At 36.4% G+C, this 22,415-nt stretch overlaps 1 protein-coding gene across 4 annotated transcripts in view; it reads right to left on the bottom strand.

The window, feature by feature from the left end:
• Positions 1-21,851, bottom strand: part of arhgef10 (Rho guanine nucleotide exchange factor (GEF) 10) — a 49,699-nt gene extending 27,848 nt beyond the window's left edge. Inside the window, exons 1-12 of one of the 4 annotated variants that reach the window (XM_084096216.1) lie at positions 21,661-21,851; positions 12,624-12,727; positions 6,938-7,312; positions 5,806-6,099; positions 4,745-4,781; positions 4,448-4,536; positions 4,134-4,190; positions 3,384-3,571; positions 1,763-1,879; positions 916-1,027; positions 709-818; positions 153-230 (exon numbers count right to left, since the gene is read on the bottom strand). In XM_084096216.1, coding sequence (XP_083952342.1) covers positions 153-230; positions 709-818; positions 916-1,027; positions 1,763-1,879; positions 3,384-3,571; positions 4,134-4,190; positions 4,448-4,536; positions 4,745-4,781; positions 5,806-6,099; positions 6,938-7,312; positions 12,624-12,660 — 1,494 coding nt within the window. In that variant the 5' untranslated portion in view covers positions 12,661-12,727; positions 21,661-21,851. Of the gene's footprint in view, positions 1-152; positions 231-708; positions 819-915; positions 1,028-1,762; positions 1,880-3,383; positions 3,572-4,133; positions 4,191-4,447; positions 4,537-4,744; positions 4,782-5,805; positions 6,100-6,937; positions 7,313-12,623; positions 12,728-13,873; positions 13,970-21,660 lie in introns of those variants that run through there. The other 3 variants (XM_084096217.1, XM_084096218.1, XM_084096219.1) reach the window with 3 other exon arrangements.
• Positions 21,852-22,415: the final 564 nt, after the last annotated feature.

The following is a 22,415-nucleotide window of genomic DNA, read 5'->3' as shown; positions in this document are numbered from 1 at the left end:
TTTGTGCAAAGAAAAAAAAAAATTTACATTATTGGATGATGAATATGTGCAGACAGTCAAATGACAAAAGGTTTTAAATTATAATGCATTTAAAAACAAATTCTCCACTGCAATGTAAAGTAGCACAGGTAAAACAGACAAAAATAGTAAACCTCTAAAATTCTCTTCAGAGCTTCCAGATAGTTCTTCTCACTCTCTAGAATCATCTCCAGAATACATCTCCTCATCAACTGTTCATGCACACACAAAAACAATGTACAAGGGCACTTCAGTCAGACTCAGAAAATGTATGAACGTTTGCACATTAAATAACAAAACATAAAAAACAACTGGCTTTTAAAAAAAAAAGAAATATTGCACAAACACTTTTTAAGCAAAACCTAAACTTTAAGCAGAAGGATTACTTCATTCACTACTGATGGCGTCTGAACAATGTTTTTAATGTTTTGCAAAGAAGCTGCATTTAACTGAGCAAAAATACTGTAAAAAACATAATATTTTCAAATATTACAATGAAAAATAGCTGTTTTCTGTTTTTATACATTTTAAAATGTAATTTATTCCTGTGATTGAAAAGCCGTAATTTTAGCAGCCATTACTCCAATATGCTGATTTGGTGCTTAAGAAACATTTCTTATTATTATCAATGTTGAAAATAAAATCCTTAGTGGCGCCAACCTTTTATGTGTAAAAGTTGGTAAAAAGTACCTGGTGTTGAGAAAGCCCATCAGGTGCGGGTCTCAGCACTGGGTCAACATTAAAACACTCCACCTCTATGAACAGATCTGACTCTTCATCAAAACAGCTGGGTTTCTTCTCTGAGGAAAGAATGATGGATTCATCAAATAAATTAAACAGAAGAGGCATATTAATCAATCCTCTGTGAATTCATTACATTGGAGGTTGTGCTCTTACCATAACAGAGAGATCTGGTGCGGATGAAAGACCGTCCCTTTCTCACCGCGGCTTTGGTTTTTTGCAGACCATCTTTAGTTCCATCTTTAGCTGCTTTTACAAGCCGCTGCATCTGTAGCACATGCAACATTGTTTTTGGAGTGAGCTCACAAAATCTGTGCAGAAAAATGTACACAGTGTAATGTTTATTGAATAAGATGGAGGTTTTGTGCAGAAAACCCAGACGCAAAAGCGGAGCAACTCTTTAGTGAATTCACCCTTGATATTTCATATCAATTTGATAGGAATTAACAAGATGAACCCATCACCATGGAGAAGAACTATCCAACTTGAACATAGGATCTCAAAAAACAACAAAAAAACATGCATCCTAACTAAATTATGTTGTGAATAAACACACAATGAAAAGATCGACACAGACACCACATGGGTAAAATGAGAGATGAGGGAACATTAAGTTTGATGGATAAATAAGAGAAACAACAACTGCAACTGCAAATCTGTGCATGCAGAACTCAACAGATTTTTCTGATTCAAAATCCCTTTATTCAAATATTTAATAAATGTTGTGCCCTGCTGTGGCAGTCACTGAGGGAGAAAAAATCATATACCAACAATTTTAAACACAGAATGACATGCGAAGCCACACATGAAGTGAGGATGAATGAGGTCAAAATGTGTACAACATTCAGTCGCCACAGATGACAACAGCTATATCTATGGAGATGCAAACAGATGTTTAGTGGGGATGACGGAGGTCAGAAGAAGCCCAACACCAGCACTAGCACAGAGAAGAAAGAGCACCTCTAGAGACGTCAGGCTAACATACACGCTCTTGTTCTTTTACCTTCTGCTCGTGTTTGTGTTTGAGCTGCTGTAGCTCTACTGTTCCCACTGTGTTTGCCATGAGATCTCGCATCTTTCTCTCATAGTGCTCTTTCAAACGCGTCAGATCTTCAGACAGCTGAACAGGGGGCAGAGAACGAGTTACTGCATAACTCCATCATTCCCTTGTTTGATTTAGAAACTCACTCCGTTAATATTCATAATGTCTATGTGGCATGCTATTGTTTACCATACAAAATAACAGGGGTGCACTGACAATAAAATTCCATAATATTTCAATAATAATTTGACAATTATTTCTATAATAATTTTTTTCCCCTGTTATGGGTCAATGATCAATATTAAAAATACTATTAAAAACACTACCATAAAAAACAAATAAATAAACAAACAAACAAACATCAAAAGAATCAAATTAATTCTGAAATAAATGTTTAAAAAAAACCTATGTATGTTAAGTAGTGCTATCAAATCGATTAATCCTGATTAATAGCATCTAATAAAAGTTTGTTTGTATAATATAAAATATGTGCATATATATATATTATATATTTGTGTGTGCATGCTTGTCTGTGTATGTACATCTACACACATGCTATATATATATATATATATATATATATATATATATATATATATATATATATATATATATATATATATATATATATATATATAAACATATATATAAACAGGTGTGCACACACACATATAATATAAAATAATATATAATATAAAAACACACATATAATATATATATATATATATATATATATATATATATATATATATATATATATATATATATATATATATAAAAAAAATAATTTTATATATATATATATATATATATATATATGCTATATATATATATATATATATATATATATATATATATATATATATATATGCTATATATACACACACATATATTATATAAACAAAAACTTTTGTTAGATTCAATTAATCACAATTAATCGAATTGAAAGAGCATTCATTTTAAGTAATATTAAGTATAAAATTGTGACATAAGAAAAAACTTTTGTTGGTTGCAAACAATGGCATGCCAGACATATGATTCATAAATATTACATATGATTCTAAATATTAAAATCTTTGTATATTCCTTTAAAAGAATTTCATTTTGGGCGCTTCCTAACAATGAATCTTAGACCTTACTCTTTGTAAGAGTTTAAGAGTGTGTATGTGTGTGCGTGTGGCACACACATACACACTCTTAAACTCTTACAAATCCCTCTCTCAAAAAAGGTTTCAAATGATCTGACTCTAAATTTGTTCTGCCAGTTCAAAAATAAACCAATTCCCTGGCCAGACTTTGAAATAAACACATACACACACTCACTCAAATAAACCTCATCTACTAAATCAGCGCCTACACATACAAACAAAACCAAAACCATTATGGGCAGATTAAAGACTTTTCTCATTGTTTTTAAATATTACTGTGGGCAAATGTTAAAAAAAACTAATGATCCAGACATCAGATCTGACTACACTGACACAATGTTCACACCAAAGAAACAGCTGCATTTTATACTACAGAGAAAAAAAGAAGAAGAGAGAGAGAATGAGAGTGAGACAGTGGTAGTGTAAATACACACATGTGTTTTCTTGCTGGGTGCACGGCCCCTGACGAAGGCATCTGGGAGACCGTTCTCTCCATGTCCGTTCTCTGTGTCACTGGCTTCCTCATAGCTCTCAAACTCACTGGAGCTCCAGCCGTTGTCCAGCGAGCTGCTGCCGCCCTCCTCCCCGAACTCAACATCATCATAGATCATCTCATCTGGGTCTGACATGCACACAGTTTTCACATTTTACAAAAAAACAGTCCAAATTCATTCCCTCATGACTGTCATCAGCCGTAACAGCAGAGCTGTCAGTCACATGACACTGTCTTATTGCTGAGAGGGCAAATTTTACTCTCAGTTTTCATTTCACTCACATTTCCATAGCCAGGCTGCAGGGGTGGGGGATTTACAGATACAATTCTGGATCTATCAACTAATCTGAATTTGAATATAATTATTAATAATTGTAGTTATTAAAAATAATATGCAGGCCAAAACAGATACAAATACTGTATATGCTATGTGGTGTGGAACCACAACATGAACGTATTGTGTACCAGTAATATAATTACTGTAAACAGTAATAGTAATATATCAGTACAACTATTATATTACAGTAATACACACACACACACACACACTCATACATATACACTGACCCCTATTAGGCTGTACATGCACTGCATTTTGGCAGTTAGCTGATAGGTTAATAAATATCTTAACAGACATGAACAAATGCATCACACAGTAAGTTAAGATAAAGAAAATGACCAGATACTAAACCTGTAGTGGATCCAGAGTTTTCTCTCGGTACATCATCATAAATCACTTCATCTGGACCTAAAACAAACAGAAACATGCAAACAAACACACATGGCTTACAATTTCATATGTGCAACCGAGCCAAAACAGCGCAGTGGGCATTAATATGCGTTAATGAAAAAGGCTGAGCAGTTCTTCAGAGAGAAGGAAGGAAATGTCTGAGATTCTCTACAGTAACAGGAAACACAGCTGAACAAGGCAAACAAGCCTTCATTCATACATTCACAAACTAAATCCAAGCATTTTATCAGCCTAGCAAAATGCTAAGTACTTACTCTCCATCCAGGCTGTGTTTGCTGGGTCTGATACCCACTTAGTAAGAGCATCTTCCTCTCTGATGACTGGACACTCTTCACTAAAAACACTGGACAAAACATTGGAATTGGTATATATATACAAACTTCCCTTCAAATTTCTATATTTGTTTGCATCAGAATATTGACAACAACAACACACAAATACAGAAAAAAAGTACTTTATATACAAGATGTTTCATACAGCATAAGGACAGTAATATGCATCAGACATCTTAGTAAAGCAGTACTACACTGCATCTGTGCGGTCTCACTCACCTGTCCACTGGGGTATTTCCAGCTCCCACCACAGTCACTGCAGGACACATCAAAACAGTTCATGCATTAACAGATAAACATTCAACTGAGTCTCAAAAATGTTCCAATCGGATCAAGTTTACAGCTTGAAAAACATTACACCACAAGGGGACAGTAATGTGTTACTGAGAGTCTCCTATAAAATTCAAGCCAATACTTTTGTTTTTCTCCCTCTCATCTCTACCTACACTCGCAGTTTGGACACACTTCCCTGAATATATAATTCTCATAACTCTAAAAACTTTAAAACTAAAAGGATAAAGCTTAAATGGTTGGAATTATAATTATCAATTGTGCATACATATGAATTTAAAATGGTAATAAAACACTCACACACACACACACACACACACACACACACACACACACAGTATATTGCATATACATTATATACAGTGTTATTTTATATATATATATATATATATATTATATATATATATATATATATAAATAATTTCATTTGAGAACGCAAATGTAGAAGTTTAGTTAATATATATCTATATCTATCTATCTATCTATCTATCTATATATATATATATATATATTTCAAAAACAGATACTAATTATGTCTGCCAAGAATGGTTTTGTGAAATATGTATACATTTGAGAATGGCTCTCCAACTGTTCGCTTATGCTACTGAGGTTCGTTTATTATAATAGAGGTTTATGGACCTAGCAAGCTTTTTGACGTTGGAATGTATATATATATATATATACACACATTTGGCACTGCATTACTTTCTTCATCATCATTTCATTTGAGAACGCAAATGTAGAAGTTTAGTTAACATTCAGGCCACTTTAGAGAAAAAACAGGAAACTTCATCGCAGCCAAAGCCACAGCTAAATTTATCCCCAACTTCCTCATGGCAAAACTTCAGAAAAAGAAGAGACAGAGAGCATGAAACAAGACAGAAAGTGTAAAGAGAGAGGGTATGTATGGTGAGTGAACCCCTATTCCAACCAGACCAGCAGAGAGAATAAATGAAAGGGTAACAGATGAGAATAATCTCTCGTTTTACCATCTTCATCCATAGAGAAGTGTCGGATGATAACTGGGGTTGTGTAGGTTGGCCGGATCGCCGGCACATTTGAGGGCGTTGCATAACCACAGGGCACTGGCACTGAATACCCAGAGGGCAACCCTGGGCTACTGGGTACATCCTGAATGTCTCTTTCACTCTCATTGGCTGGGGGAGAGGAGGGAGGGCCGCTCTGCTCTGACAGCAGCTGCTGCTGCATAGGGGCGATGTCAATCACAGAGTAGGGGCTGACTTTGGACACAGAGGTGGGAACCACACCGGCACCTCTGCTCTCTATTGATCAGAAAGTACAGGGACTTGTCAAGAAAGTTTGAAGTTTGTAGGAGAGCAGGACATAGAAATCTCACGTGTTGTTTGTTTAGAGTTTAAGCAGCTATTCTAGTGAATTATCTTTGTCCATTTATATTATCTTAGGTGGGACGGATTCATGATACAAATAAATAACTCAAGATTATATCTACATTAACAGTCAGAAAGAAAGAGAAAGACTGAAGGAAAGAAAGAGAAAGATGTAACCTCAGAAACCGTGCAAGCATTTACAAAACAAATAGCAATTTGATGCAAAGGGCGACCACCCAAACGGCTGTAGATTTGATTTCCAGTCAGTAATACACATAGACATCATTGTAGAGGGCAATCAATAACTGTACACAACATACTTTTTTTTTTCCAGACAGCCAACAGTTCATTGCATAAAACTCATTGTAGTCGATACTAGAGTTTTTAATGGCAAGGACACACAAATATGATGATCGCCCTGTGAGGAACTCTTCTCATTACAGACAAAAAAAAAAAAAAAAAACATTTTCATGTAAAGAAACCCCATTTATACTGTGTGAGAAAAATATTGTTTAATATTTTGCGGAAGATAAAATAAAATAATTGTTTCCAAAATTAAATAATTGTTACTGTATTAAAGCAAATTGTTAAAAAATACTATCTGGAAAATAAGTATTTTTTGAAGCGTATCTGAAGCGTTTTGAAGCGGGTTTTTTTTTTAAATCATAATCTTGCGGGTTCTTAGCAGTCGTTAGAAAGCAGAATTAACAAATACATTTTTAATAAATCTCATAGATAAAAATCATAATTTTAGTATCCACTGTACACTCACCGTCCTGCTGTCTGTGTGCAGCAGCTCCTGTAGCGCCCTCTAGTGCTGGTGGAGGGTCTCTGTCTTGGCCTTCTGCTGCATTGTGACAGAGCTCTATGGGAGGAGGAGGTAGATCACCCTGTGGGAAGGGTTCATGAGACAAAGGGCTGTTATTAGTGTGGCAGTTATGGGGTGGAGGGGGCAGATCAGCCTCTGCAGTGAGTAAGTTCTCTGGGTATGGACTTGTTCCATTCACGGGTGCGTCTCTGGCTGCTGATGAGCAGGGTGGAGTCACGGAGATTCCCTCAGGGTCAGGGGGTGGCCGATCCGCCTCGGGGACTTCATCACTACTGCTGTCAAACTCAAACCTCTCACCTTCATCTACGTCATCCAACACTAAAGAGAGACAGAGAGACAGATACATGATACATATACACACACACACATATATATATATATATATATATATATATATATATATAATTATATATGATTTCTTTTTTTATATTTCGTAATAGAAATACTTCATTATCTAAAATATATTATACACTCTGAACTTGTGGTCACATGAAAATATGTAGTTTTGCACATTTCTACTAGGAGAGCACCACTAAAACAGACAAATGATAAGTTAGAAATGGCCCAGCAAAGTCTGTGAATGGAGTATTTTGTGGTTGAGGTTTGTTCCCACCCTCCTCTTTGCCCACCCAGGGTTCACGCAGACACATGTTCAGATTTCTGAGAGCAAACTCTAATTTTAGGGCATGTACAAGAACCCTCTGCTCAAACTGCCTCTCAAAGTCAGAGTTACACATGGCACAAAGTTGTAAGGGAACAGAGAAGAAGAAGAAAAAAAAAAGAAAAGAAAAAATCAAACACCAAAACCGACTACAGGAAGCACATTTATGCTGAAAGGAAACGGGGTCAAAACATCACACTGCTTATTTTCCACAGCTTTGAAGTGATAAAGAGAAAACATGTCTACTGGGAGCAGAGGACAAAAGACAGAGAAAAAAAAGAAGTAAAATATAAATTCATTGATCAAACAGGTCTTACTCATGTGGTTTGGTTTGTACATTACAGGCTAGCTATGACAAAAAAGAAAATGCTAACACTAAATTTAAAGAAGGGGTGTCCAAACTTGGTTCTGGAGGGTTACTGTCCTGCAGTTTAGCTCCAACACCTGCCTGATGTTTCTAGTATGCCAATAGACCTTGATTAACTGGTTCAGGTGTGTTTAAATGGGGTTTGAGCTGAACTCTGCAGGACAGTGGCCCTCCAGGAGCAGGATTGGACAGCCCTGATTTAAAGGGATAGTTCATCCAAAAATGGCCAAAAAATCTTGGTTTGTGTTCATCTGAAGAAAGAAAGTCATACACATCTGGAACGGCATGAGGGTAATCAAATGATGAGAGAATTTTCATTTTTGGGTGAATTATCCCATTAAATTCAACTATTGACTTGCTAGTTGAATGAACTACTTTTAGGATCCTTTCATGGTACTTTTGTTCCCTTTTAAGCTTTTAAAACTTAGTTAATTTTAGTTAATTGTTAACACTATAATTCTTGTCCTTTTGTGTAAGATAAAAAAAGTCACAAGTTTGGAACGACATGGAGCTGAGCAAATGGCAGAATTTGAATTTCTGTGTGAACTGTCTCTTTAAGGAAACTGAGTTAGTTTTTTTCCTTCTGTCTTTAATGATTCTAGATCAGAAACTCAATGGCAGCTTTACAGTATAGATGAAAGATGTGCAAGGTAGAAAGAATGGAGGGCTGATGAATAAGAGAAGAGACCGGGAGGGAGATTTACGGGGTGAGGCTATTATGAAGCAAGCACTTGGCAGTTCATGGATTCTCTTGACCCAGTGACTCACTCTTCAGAAATGTGAGTAATGTGAGAGTTCTTTTCCTCCATTCAGCTCTGGACCCCCTGTCCAATCGCAGCCTCCCTCACAGGGCTGAAGCACACACAGTGACCATTATACTACACTACAGTAATTAAGCCTGTTACAGTTTATTTACAAAACAAGACAGTATCCGGACAGTAAGATCTCTAAACCACTGAAATTCATTACATGGAGTCTTAAATAATGTTTGTTTTTCCTCTCACAGGGATAATGTGAGGAGTGGTAAAACTGAAAGACTCTGGAACACTGCCCAGGAAACCATGTTTCCGCTGACGGAAACAGTTATCTCTTAAAGTCGATAAATCCACCGTGGCGCGCTGGTAAGAGTTTGTTCACTGGAATAGCAGAGATTCCAAACATAGTGAAAACATGTCGTCCTCCCACTTCAGGCTGCAAAGTCCAAAAACAACTGACAGACCAATTTCCTTCGCTGACTTCCATAAGCTAAGCATTTCTCAGTCTAAGCCACTTAAAGCCAGGTGCACACGTCTCGCTTCATTGCCATCTTCTGAGAAAAACTTTGTGGAGCACAATTTGTGAATACATTCTCTTTCCATAATGCAATAAAACATGTCAAATAAAAAATTATTTTACATTAGTTATTGCTCTTTATAATGTTATTTCAGGAGCTCATGTTTTGATAAGGAGATTTTCTTTTCAACATTTGTGTTGTTTAAAGTGTTACATTTCACATTATTACATTATATTGTTGTATACACTACCATTCAAAAGTTTGGTGTCAGTTATTTTTTAAGAAATTACTTTTACTTAGCAAGGACACATTAAATTGATCAAAAGTGACAGTAAAGACATTTATAATGTACCAAAAGATTTGTATTTCAAATAAATGTCATTCTATTAAACTTTCTATTCATCAAAGAATTCTGGAAAAAAAAGTCATGGCTTAGACAAAATTATTATGCAGCACAACTGTTTTCAATATTTATAATAATATGAAATGTTTCTTGAGCACCAAATCAGCATATTAGAATGATTTCTGAGCGATCATGTGACACTGATGATAGAAACAAAAAGAAAACACTTATTTTAAATTGTATGAATATATATTATTTCATAACATTACTGTTTTAGTGTATTTTTAATCAAATAAAATTAGCCTTGGTGAGCTTCTTTAAAAACTTTTTTTTTTTTCAACTTAGACACCAAACTTTTGATCAGTACATGTTACATAAAATAATATTTTATTATATAAAGTTTGATCTGGTTCAATTCTACACAATATCCTAAAACAAAAAATGTTGTGGAAATGCACACTTGCTTCCACCCATGATCTCACGGGAATCACATCGTACAATCTGACAAGCAACAATTTTAAAGGACAATAAAACTGTACAATGTGAACCCATCTTAAAGTAGTTTGGTTTACCACTGTTACTTGTTGACAGATGAGATGTCATCTTTATTCAGTGTGAGCTAGTAGGAGCGCCGTCCTTGCATGCCTTACAGCTACACATGACAGTCGGCATGCAAACAAAAACAATCTCCATGTACCCATTAACATGACATTCAGTAATGTGAATGAACAATTTACAACTAAACAATCTGACTCCATGTTAAAACAGCATCAAAACTACGACCTTTGACCCCCCATGAACTTCGTTCAATAGAGTGCCAGATTTCTATAGAGACTTCCAGACGAAAACCCGGCTAAAACACACCGTAAACCGGCCTTAATATGTAGCGGAAAAAACACCCAATCTGGCAACACCAGCCACCAGTGTCCACTGACTCTCTTGTTCGATCTCGTTCATCAAAATGAACAAATCTTTTTTCGAGTCATTTCGTTCATTTAAGGGGCTTTAAATGTTATACTATTAACTGACAAATTCCCCGAACACATCCACCTACGCAATCTTGATCATATACTGAATTAAGAAATCATTATAATGCAGTAAAAATCGTTTACAGGGAACATAAATAATTACTTTACCTTCCGAGTCTTTCGTTCATTTGTCACGTGACAGACGCAATGAATGGATCGTTCATGAACGACTCATCACTTACGTTACAAATCAAAACAAAAAGCAGCAAGGAGGCGTCGTATGATCATTTAAACGAGTTTTATGACAAGGTCGGTGAGGATGGGAAAAATCTGACGCATATCTTCAGTGTTAAAACTGATAAAATAATTGTCTGTGGTTCTATATGGGCCGTGGCAATCATTTTGAAAAATAATATCTCGCAGCAACATGGAAAAAAAGAAATATGAACTAGTTAATTTTTGGAACTGTGAACTTAGTTCAAAATTTTGAAGTATGAACTGAACTAGTTCATTTTAAAATTTGTGAACTGAACTTTGAACTAGTTCATGTAGAAAGTGAACTTTCCCAACACTGCTGGAGTCACATGGACTTTTTTAATGATGTCTTTACTACCTTTCTGGGCCTTGAAAGTGGTCGTTGCTTTGCTGTCTATGGAGGGCACAGAAAGCTCTCGGATTTCATCAAAAATATCTTCATTTATGTTCTGAAGATGAACAAAGGTCTTACGAGTCTGGAAAGACATGAGGCTGAGTAATTAATGACAGAATTTTCATTTTTGGGTGAACTAGCCTTTTAACTGTGTAATGGGAAAAAAACACTAGTTTGAGAAAGAATCACTGAGGCATGAACAGAGAGATTTGAAAGTGGCTTTATCAGCTCTCAGTGTTAATGAATGGAGTAAGAGAGAGATAAAGCACGAGGGAGTTTCCGTATATTCCCAAAAACTTGAACGACGGTGAATATTCATGCAGTAATAATGTGGAATGTGTGCAGTTTTAGTTTAAACTTTAACATTAGCTTATCGACTCAAATGGGTCTCATTCCTTACGATGCAGATTATTCAGTTGCTGTTTTGGAAAAGATCTGCTGACAAAAATTAACCTTTTATGGTTAAAAGGGCTTATGGTTTTAAAATGTTATACTGAATAGCGGCAGACAGATATATCACATTTTACGGAAATATTGGCTTTCTTAATTTATCGATAGACAGCGCTGAGAATGCCAGTGCCGGAGTGCAGACGCACAGGACCTCCATTCTCTTCCTATAAATTATTAGACAAAACTTTAAAAAATAGAGAAATTAAATGGTCTAATACTTTCTCATATACTGTCGGCATTTAGCAAATAAGAATCTTTATCATTTAAACAAGTCTTTAAAGACCGAATACATATTTAGTTCATTAATTTATTCATTATCATTTTTAGTAAATATAAATCATTTAAATTCAAAGTTTAAAATCAAACTTCCTCATACCAATGTGTGTAGACTATTGCACAACGAAAATTACCTCATAGAATCAAAGTGTCTAAGTTGTGAATAGGTATGTACGAAGACATACAGATCTGGAATGATATGAGCGAGCAAATGACAATCATTTTCAACAATCCCTTTAATTACAGCACTACTTTAATTAGTTAAACTAATATTTCGCTCTTCTGTCATTCTCTCTGCATCAAGACACACTCTCTGTTTTCTGGCTGCTTTTTTTCCACCTCCCCTGCATTCGTTCTGGCGTTCCTCCACTCTTCAACCCACACGCTTAGTGGCTGAGCCATGGAATGTGTTTACACTGTTCATTCTCTTCTCCTCTCCTCTCTACCCTTCAGGCTCCTATAAGCATGACATTCCTGTGCATTCGACACAGTGAGAGTGAATATGACCATGATACTCGCCCTGCTGCTTTTAGATGCTTTGACAAAAATTGGCATTCACATTTTTGTGCCAGAAACACACGGTCCTCTTGTCAAAGTGAACAGTCTGTGTGCTGAGAGCTGTGAGAGGACGGATCTGCTTACAGTCTGGTGGAGGAGGGGGGAAATCCTCCACGTCCATGCTGAACACGCTCTTCTGAGACACACACTGATGATCAGGGAGAGATCCTTAGCCAACTTTAACAAACCTACAGGAACAGAGAGACAGCGGTTAGCCACAGAGACAGAGTTCACCCACACAAACACACACAAGAATGACCTCATAGCTTAAAGCAATAGCTCATGCAAAATCACAATTATGCTATTATTTACCCATCGTCCTCATATTTGTTTCAAAATCATATGATGTTGTATTTTCCAGGAACACAAAAGTTAAAAATTTTAAATAATCGTTATGCAGCACTTTGCATACAATGGCAGTTCATTGTGATGATCAGGGACCATCAAGCTCCAAAAGGACAGAAAAAGCACCATAAAAGTTGTCATCATATGATTTCTTTGAATATTTAAATTTATATAAACATTATAAATGGGAGACACTGGGAATCATTCACTAATAATTGCGTACACTGTTCGCATTTGTACGCACATTTGAGCTTCTCACGAAAACTCTCTGCCTAATTGAATTTGTTCTTAAAGGGATAGTTCACCCAAACATGATGGGTGAACTGACTGCAAGTTTGTATTTGTTTTTGAGTGCAATGCCCACATCAAAATCCAATTAACAAGCGATAGACAGAACCAAGTAACACAGATAATCTGTTGCACTAGGGATGTATTTCACAATATGGAAGTATTGAAAAATATCTGCCCTTACTTCCATTTCACTGCAATTTTAAGGTTTTCTTTTTAATAATTTCCTTCTTTTAAAGAGGCTTTTTTTCTTCATTGTGATATCAGGACACTTTTACTTCCGTGACATTTTATGCCACCCAAAAATATCAAATTGAATTTTAATTCAAAAATTACAAACATTAAAACAAATAATAAAAGACTCATCCTGACACAGAAACAATGGGTCAACCAATGGTGTCAGTTAGGGGCGGGACTATCTGTTTTACTAAACAATAACTTTAACCCTAAGCGGAGTGTTTGGAGAAACCTGAATGGAAACAGTATTTTTTTTCCATTTGGTGCACAATTACACACGCATCAGCTTTAAATTTCCAAGTTAACAAAAACTCAGCTTTAAGTTTACAAATACAAAATTAGCATACCTACCAAATTTAAATAGTTTTATTAAATGAATTTGATCTTAACTGTGCTGATAACTCGGAGCAAATCATCTCAGTCTCCTCACAATTCACCAAACCATCACTTCTGCTCTGACTTACCGCAGTCGTATTCAACCCTGATGACTCTCATAAGCTTAACCTTCAGTCCACAATCACTCAGAATCTGGCCTCTGTTTGTTCATTTTGCACTGATATAACTTCTGTTATCATTGCAGAACACTACACCACCAGAACATACTGGGCTAAAGATTTCTCCCCACCCCATCAGAAAGCGACACAGTATGTCAAAGTCAGATATGTAATCAAGTGTACCAGGACATTGGAGTGGCAGTTCGTCACTGTTGGCCAACTTATTACATCCAAACTGGAAAAGCACGCACATGCACAGACATGAGTGACACCGGACAATCTGTGACAGGGAGGGATAGAAAAACCCTTTATCTTTTTCTGCATCTCTCTCTCTCTCTCTCTCTCTCACACACACACACACACACACACACACACACACACACACACACACACACACACACACACACACACACGCAACAGTGCTTTCCTCTCAGCTGTGTTTTCAGACGAGGGTCAGTGGAACAGTGAAGTCATTCTGTGGAATAGAGGAGTTTCTCATGAGGCTCATGTGTGTGCGACAATGAAGGTCAGCGAGAGACGAGGCGGACCGACTGACGCACGACTATTATCACACACAATAAGATCCTGGCACAGACACGCAAGCTGTTCTCTCGTTATCACAGTACTTTCTACACATAACGACTCACGAGTCACGAACAAAACATGACGAGAAGAAAATCTGTTTTGCTGTTCAGTCATTGTAATCATTTGGAATGACAGCAAAACTACAAGTGACAGCCCAAATTGTTTAGCAGCATTGGATTCAGGAGTATTTTTTCCCCAATCAATTAATAAATAAAAACAAAAATGTATGTAAACAAACATGTATATATGAAATATATTGTAATGCATCTAACTGAATTTTGATTTATTGACCAAAATTGACAGTAAAGACTTTTCCTAACTTTCTGTTCATCAAAGAATCCTGGAAAAAAAAATGTATCACAGTTTCACACAAAAAATATTAACAAGCAAAACGATTTCAACTTTGATATTAAGAAGAATTGTTCTTATTCTTGAGCAAATGATCATATTAGAATGATTTCTGAAGAATCATGTCACACTGAAGACTGGAGTAATGATGCTGAAAATTCGGCTTTGCAATCATACATGTTTTATATTACTGTATGCTGCCTTGAGCATAAAAGACTACTTCTTACCTACCAACTTTTGAACTGTAGTACACACACCCACACACACACACACACATTCTTGTACATCTATCTTTATGAGGATATTAATTGACACAATGCAATCTCTAGCCGCTTACCCTAACCTTACCCATCACAACTGAGTGCCTAACCCGAACCCTGACCCTAAAACTACCCTTAACCTAATTATAACCTTATCCCTAAAACCAAGTTTTGACCCTCAAACAGGCCTTTAAAGGAGTCTCAGAAAGTGAGGACTGGCCAAAATGTCCTCACTTCAATGGTCTAAAACTCAAACTGGTCCTCACAAAGTCAATAGTTGTACAAGTACACACACACACACACACACGGCTTCAATACAGTGGCATATACCATGTATTAAACTGAGAACTCATTGTAACTCAAGGTTATGAAAGTAATTTTCTCTATGGAGAAGATGAATGACATTTTTTACTTCCAGAACTTGTGCACTATAACAGCATATCCTCATGACACAGTCTGTCAATGAGCGGGAAAAAAAGTCAGGATGGTGACTGCTTGTTTAGTCTACACACTCTTTTAAGCTTATCTTTTTCTCTCACCCCACAGACTCCATATGCCATAACAACGAAGAAAAGAGATAAGAACAGATGTCTGCCTAACTCTGAGTGGAAAAATCAGACAGACAATAAAAAAATAAGTCAAGGTGCAAGTATTCTGCATGTTAACTTGTTAGTAACAACTATTACAACCATCTAAGAGTTTGATAAAAACTCTGTAGTGTAAAAAATTTGTCCCCTGATATCAAATACTTAGATCTGACAAAACGTATCTTTATAGACATTTTGACATTTATAGAATGTATTCTTGAAAAAAAATATTTCTAAATAAGGAAAAACAATAAAAAAAAGAATAGTTTTTTTTTTAATAGTGACCTGTAGCGTTTATAATTTTATTACCTTCTTATTAAAACTATAGAAATGTATAGTATAATATAACATAATCATAATATGACTACATAAATGCGTGTGAAACAATTCCTGATCAACTGTATTTTGAGGGAAGAGAGCAAACACACACAGACACACAAAAACTGTGTTTTCATGTTTTAAACATATACATAAAAATATTTATTTTTATACTGTACAAACTGTATTCTATTCCCTAACCCTAAACAACCCTCACAGAAAACGCTCTGCATTTTTACATAAAAAAAAAATAACATTTAGTATTTATAAGCCGTTTTCCTCATAGGGAGCAAACAATTTCTCCAAGGCCAAAATTTCAGGTATTACGCCCCACAACACAGGGTTTACCTGAACCACGCACACACAACCAACAGGAAACAGAGCTATGACAGAATGTGTGAAGCTTGAAATAACAAACAACACAAGAATCAGAGCCGTGTGTGCAGAAACACTAATTTATGGATCAACCTTAACAAAGCACATTTGCCTTCAGAGCATTATGACACCATGACAATATATCACTTAAATGACAAGTAGTTAACAAGAGGGAGCTTTAAATGACAAGTTTCAGAGGTCTGTGGCTTAGGAAAAGGCTGCGATGGGATATAAATTCAATCCTACATGACAGTCTCAAGCTTTATTTCTCTGTTCTGATGACACAACAGACAGTAAGTTTTACAGACCACACTACTAAACAAACTCACAACCACACCGCTGGTGTGAAACTATACTCAAACAGCGTTCATTATAGGAATCATAAGGATATTTTAATTACAATTATATTAATAATTGTCTGAATTTTTACTTCAAATATTACCCTGAAAATGTTTTTACAAAACACATAAGATCAATTGTGTTTACTGGGCTTGTGCAATGTGCATGAAACATCCAGAGAGTTGGGAGTGTCAGCATTGACCATGATGAGCTGATCAATGTTTAGTTTGAGCTTGACTTCAGGGTGTGTAATTGTGCAGGGCAAGGGAAAAAACCCTGATGTTGAAATGTGGCTTCAGGGCTTCTGCCAGTCTGCTGCTTCCTGAATCACTTCAGACATGTCTGAGAAAATGAAGTCTGTTCGTTAGTGTAATACACACTGCATTACGCACTCATTGCGCACATTTACCTTAATTTTTAACACAAATCTATGGAATGTGTGAGTCCAAACCATCAGAATTCATCTTATCATGCCACACAAATTTAATTCATACAGAGTAAACAAAGTCAAAGAGGACAACAGACACGTGATACAGAGCGAAATTTAAGTCATCGTTCACTGATAATCTTCTCCTACACCAGACGTGAGCTGCATGACACAACGCAACTAAATATAATAGAACCCATTATAATCAGTTATGCCATCCACACTGGATGTGAAATGACACAACATGACAGGACAAATTCCTGACAGTGAACTGATGCTCCGTTCTTTTCTGATGTACTCCAAGCGCTGTGTTACTTCTGACAGGAAGGACAAATTAATTTGCGACGGTCGGTTTGCCACGTCCAGTATGGACAGTTTCCAATTCTTGCAGAACTGGGAACCGCTGCAATGGGAACAAGGGAACTGGATTTGTGTACTAATGATTCAGAGCGATTTTGTGAACTAAGATCAGACCCAAAAGAACAACTTTTGCATAATGTTCTTTTGTTTTTTACAGAAAAAAGATAGTTATACCACAACATAAATGTGAGCGAATAATGAAGGAATTTGGGGTTTTGGGGTGAACTTTAACATTAGCAAACAACTGATACTTAAAATCTCTATGTAGTGAAAGTAGCAGCCGCTATTTTCTTCTGCATTGTGACGTACCATATAGCCTATTAAACGGATTATCAAAAAAAAAAAAAAAAAAATGTAGGGCGGGATGTGGTACAACCCACCAATTGTTCATTGGACAGAGAGATCAAAATCAAACCAGAGAGAAGTCACCGAAAGATCCAGTTATGAAGTTTTGATTAAAAATTATTATTATGGCTTATTGGAGCCTTGTGGTGCTTCAGCCGACCCGAGTTCGAGTCCCGACTCGAGGTCTTTTCCCAATCCTGTTCCCCTCTCTCCTCCCATTGCTTCCGGTCTCCTCTATCCAATAAAGGAAAAAGGCCAAAAATAAATAATAAAATTATTTAAAATTATGGGATCAAAAAATTTAAAAAAAAGGAAATAAGATAAGATCAAAAACATGCATGTAGAAAATAGAATGAATTTCCATTTCATGTGAACTTTAAGGAATGACTGCTAACGGTATGTAAACATCTCACATAACACATTATCACAATAAATGCCTTAAAGTCTTACCATTGAGTCTGCAAATATGTCTAGACTGCTGTTCAGGGTCAAAAGTTTAATTCACAGTTAGAATTCCTGACAGAAGTACACTTTACAAACCACTAAATAATGACCTGGAAGAGCAAACGCCACATGCCATCCATCTATTTTCTCCTATAAACCAGCTTGAAATGTGTTAAATACGGACCTGTAAAGCAAACTCTGCGACCTCAAGCAAACACACCCAATGAGAACACACACACAGGCAGGTCAAAGCTAGTCTAAAATCCTGCTGGGTTAGACATTAAAGACAGAGGATGAGGAGGCGAGAAATTAAAGTTCACTCAAAAATGTTCACAAATGAAAACGATATTTTGAAGAATGTTGGTAACCAGACAGTTGACGGTAGCCATTGACTTCCATAGTAGGAAAAAAAAAAATACTATGGAAGTCAATGGCTCAACTGTCTGGTTACCAACATTCTTTAAAATATCTTCTTTTGTGTTCAACAGAAGAAACTCATACAGGGATGCGTTTCACAAAGCCAACAATATGGTCGCAAGTTCTGTCGTTACCAACAGAGTTCAATGGAAATTGCGATCATAGTTGGTTTACAATGCTTTTGGGAAACACACACCAGGTTTGGAACAACATGAGGGTGAGTAAATGATGACAGAATTTTCATTTTTGGGTGAAATATCCCTTTAAGTTTGATGAAGTCTAACATAACACATCCATGATATACTGTTATCAGCATCACCATGTTAACAAAAGAACTGCAAATCAGATATGAAGGCTAATAATGTTTAGATTCCAAGTTCACATACATCTTTTATGTATCATTATTTACTCATCATCAAGTCATTCCAAAACTGTATGACTTCTGTGGACCACAAAAGAAGATATTTAGAAAAGTTTCTCTTTTTTGTCAATAGAATGAAAGTCAGTGGAACTCAGGGCTGTTTTGGGCTCCACTGACTTTCATTATATGAAAAAACCCCCACAAAATTCCACAAAATAAGAAAGTCATACAGGTTTGGAACAACATGAGAGTAAGTAAATGATGATAGAATTTTTATTTTTGAGAACTATCCCTTTAAAAGTTTCAGAGAAGGCAAATCCGTAGTGCTTAACTGAATGAACTTTGAGAAGCTGCATCCCTCCTGGCATGTTTGGCATCTCTGTGGTTTCTCAGCGGATTTCAGTAATTCTTCACAGAACACACAAGCACATAGATGGACACGGGAGATCTAACAATTAACAAACATGGATCCCAAGTGTACTGCTTGACCACAATGTTAGATCACCCAACAAAACATCTGCCCTGACTCTGTTAAAACAACCCAATGAATATGAAGCAAACTAAGGGTTTTTTTCCTCTAACTTCTGTCTCCTTCTCCCACTGTTTCAAGTCCCCCCATCATAAATTCCATTTTCCTTGCAGATTCCTGAAGGAAAGCCGTGCCACTCATTCGTTCCTAAAGAGCACACTTATACATCAACCTCTGCACATGTGTAAGCACTTCTAGAGAACAACTCAAAGAAGCTGCAAACAAATGTTCGTTTGGATGCGGATTGAACCAATGTTCAGCAAGCTTGAAAACAAAGCTTGTAATCCACAGTCTTTATTTACGGAGCAGATCACTGTGGGAGGAGAAGCCCCCTGCTCCAGTGGTGTGGCTATTTGCTAAGCAAATTGCCTGCAATCTGAGCAAATCCTGTCCTCTCCTGCGCTCTGATGCAAAGTGAGTCGGACAAGCATGGAGCCAAACAATGCAGTCGCACATGAGAGGGCTCTTCCCCCGTAACACACACACTCATCTAGGAAAAGGCCAGAGGGCCTCAGATTCCTGAAAGCACTGCAGCTCCCAGGGAAGGAAATGATGCCATAAAACTGAGAGGAAGTGGAAAAGTTTGACTAATTAAAAAGAGCATTCCTTAAACGTTTCCAAACTTTTGATCCATGTTTAATGGGAGGTATGAAGCTAAGAACTGAATAACACACTGTGTGCATGAGAGCTCAGCCCTTTACTTGGGAACTGTTCGGCAACCTTCTCTCCAACAGGCACGCTCTAGTAAAGAATGCCAGAAACTTCCAAAAATGTCAAGAATGAGTAGTCAAACTAAATTTATGTTTTCATACTGAAAGACACTATGATAAGCATTTGTGGTATTAATTTTTATTTTTGGAAAAGTAAATTGATTGTTGTATTCTAGCAGGGTTTTTTTGAGCAATTGATTTCCAAGATTTTTTTCAGATTTTTTCCAATTATTTCTTTAAAAGTACGGTGCAGTTGTCGTCTACATTTGACAGGTTCTAATGTATCCAAGTATCAGCACCCATTAGTGTGGATGCATCTAGTGTGTGTGGACTTGCTGCTGCTGGTTTTGCCGTGGGCTATATTTTTTTATTTTGTTTCATTTCATCTGCATTTTCTTCTTTACTGCACACATCCATATAATAGATGGTTTCTAACAGATCTTTATATGGTTCGTTTGAAATTGTTTCATCGCTCCAGCAGGTGTCTTGTTTGGACATTTGGACTCATTCTGTTCAAATGACTTCTATAAAGTAAATATAGGAGTAATATTTCAGACATTCAGTCAATTACATGACAGGACGGGTTACTGTATGTGATGTCAACATTTCGGGGACCAAGAGGAGGGAGCCCCTCCATTCAAAATAAAAAAAAAAAATTTCTAGAAGACTGATATGATTGGAGTCTTCATCTTACATGAGTGTAAATCATATTAGTCACATTTCTCAAAAGTTTGGTTAATTTTTAAACTTTTTAATAAGATGGATTTTTAAAATAAAATGGAGTGCACCTTTAAATCACCACAACGAGCCATTACTAGGTCATAACTGGAACGATTCCTAATCATGAAAAGAATCCAAGACCACATTAGAATATTTTTTTCCTAACTTTTCCAGGCTTGTAAATCACAATTTTATAATTCACTGATATTTCCAAGACGTCTTTGAACGTGCATCAGCATCACTGTACAACACGTTTTAGATTAGATTACACGATCACCAGGTATCAGGCGGTTCTTGTGAAAGCTCGATGTTTACTGAATTATATAGATTTTTAATATAATCTAACATGACTGTGCGGAGTTGTCACTTGCCACGTAAAGCGGAATCCAACAGGAAAAGCGCAGCCGCCCCATCAGGCGCAGATGTTGAACACTTCTCAGTTTATGTTATTAAAAAGATCTGATCACTGCGACAGCGCTCAGACAATAAGCTTCATTGCAGGGTGAAATCTGCACAAAGGTAAATCAGCATCACGCTGAATTTGCGCGTTACAAATTAAAAACTTATTTCACTCATAACAGACTTTCAGTGGAAGTGTTTGGAAATTTCATACGCATGCTTTACCTACTCACCATCTTTCTGGATCTTTGAAGTAAATTAAGTTTAAATCCCGTCTATGGTGCGCAACACCGGTTAGTTGCAGAACAGACCCCAACTTCGTAAATATTCACTGTATCATTTTTAAAGACAGTAGGCAACTTTTCCACTGCTTTTCCCAAACGCGAGCCAACCGCTCCATGTCTCCGCCCTCCACTCCGTCCTCATTGGTGGAGGCTTTTGTTGCCCGGTCTCTCATTGGTTTCAAGACACGTCAGTCAAATTTCTTGCGTTTCTCCGTGTGGATGGACACACGCGTTCCAATGTGTGTCACGTGATGCGTGTGAACTAACCGCTCCGCTGCACCTTCTGCTTCACTCACATCCAGAGTCCCACATTAATTAGTATAAATAAATGAACGCATTTGCTGGGAAAAACAGTGCTTGTTGTAATAAATAGGTGAAATAAACACAAATTAAATGCAGGATTACCGCATTTCACATAATTACTTGTTTTCCTAGCGCCTAATGAAAACAAATTATAATCAAATCATGATTATTTTGAAGTAGGTTGTGAAACGACTCTAAATACAAAAACACACTAAATCGTTTCATTCAGTAGTATAATATTATTAGGTTATCTTGCTCTAGCTCCGAAATCACACAATTTTTTTTTTAAATAATTTGTTGCCAAAAATATATTTCGTGCTAGTAGATCCCTTTCACAAATGTCCAAAGTTACATAAATACAGTTTGGCAAATATTTGCAATGTTTTTGTGGTACTGTACTG

Source organism: Abramis brama (genome assembly GCF_963993115.1).
Source record: "Abramis brama genome assembly, chromosome: 21".
NCBI lineage: Eukaryota > Metazoa > Chordata > Actinopteri > Cypriniformes > Leuciscidae > Abramis > Abramis brama.
Note: the sequence above shows the minus strand (reverse complement) of the source record. Positions and strands in the feature narration are given on the sequence as shown.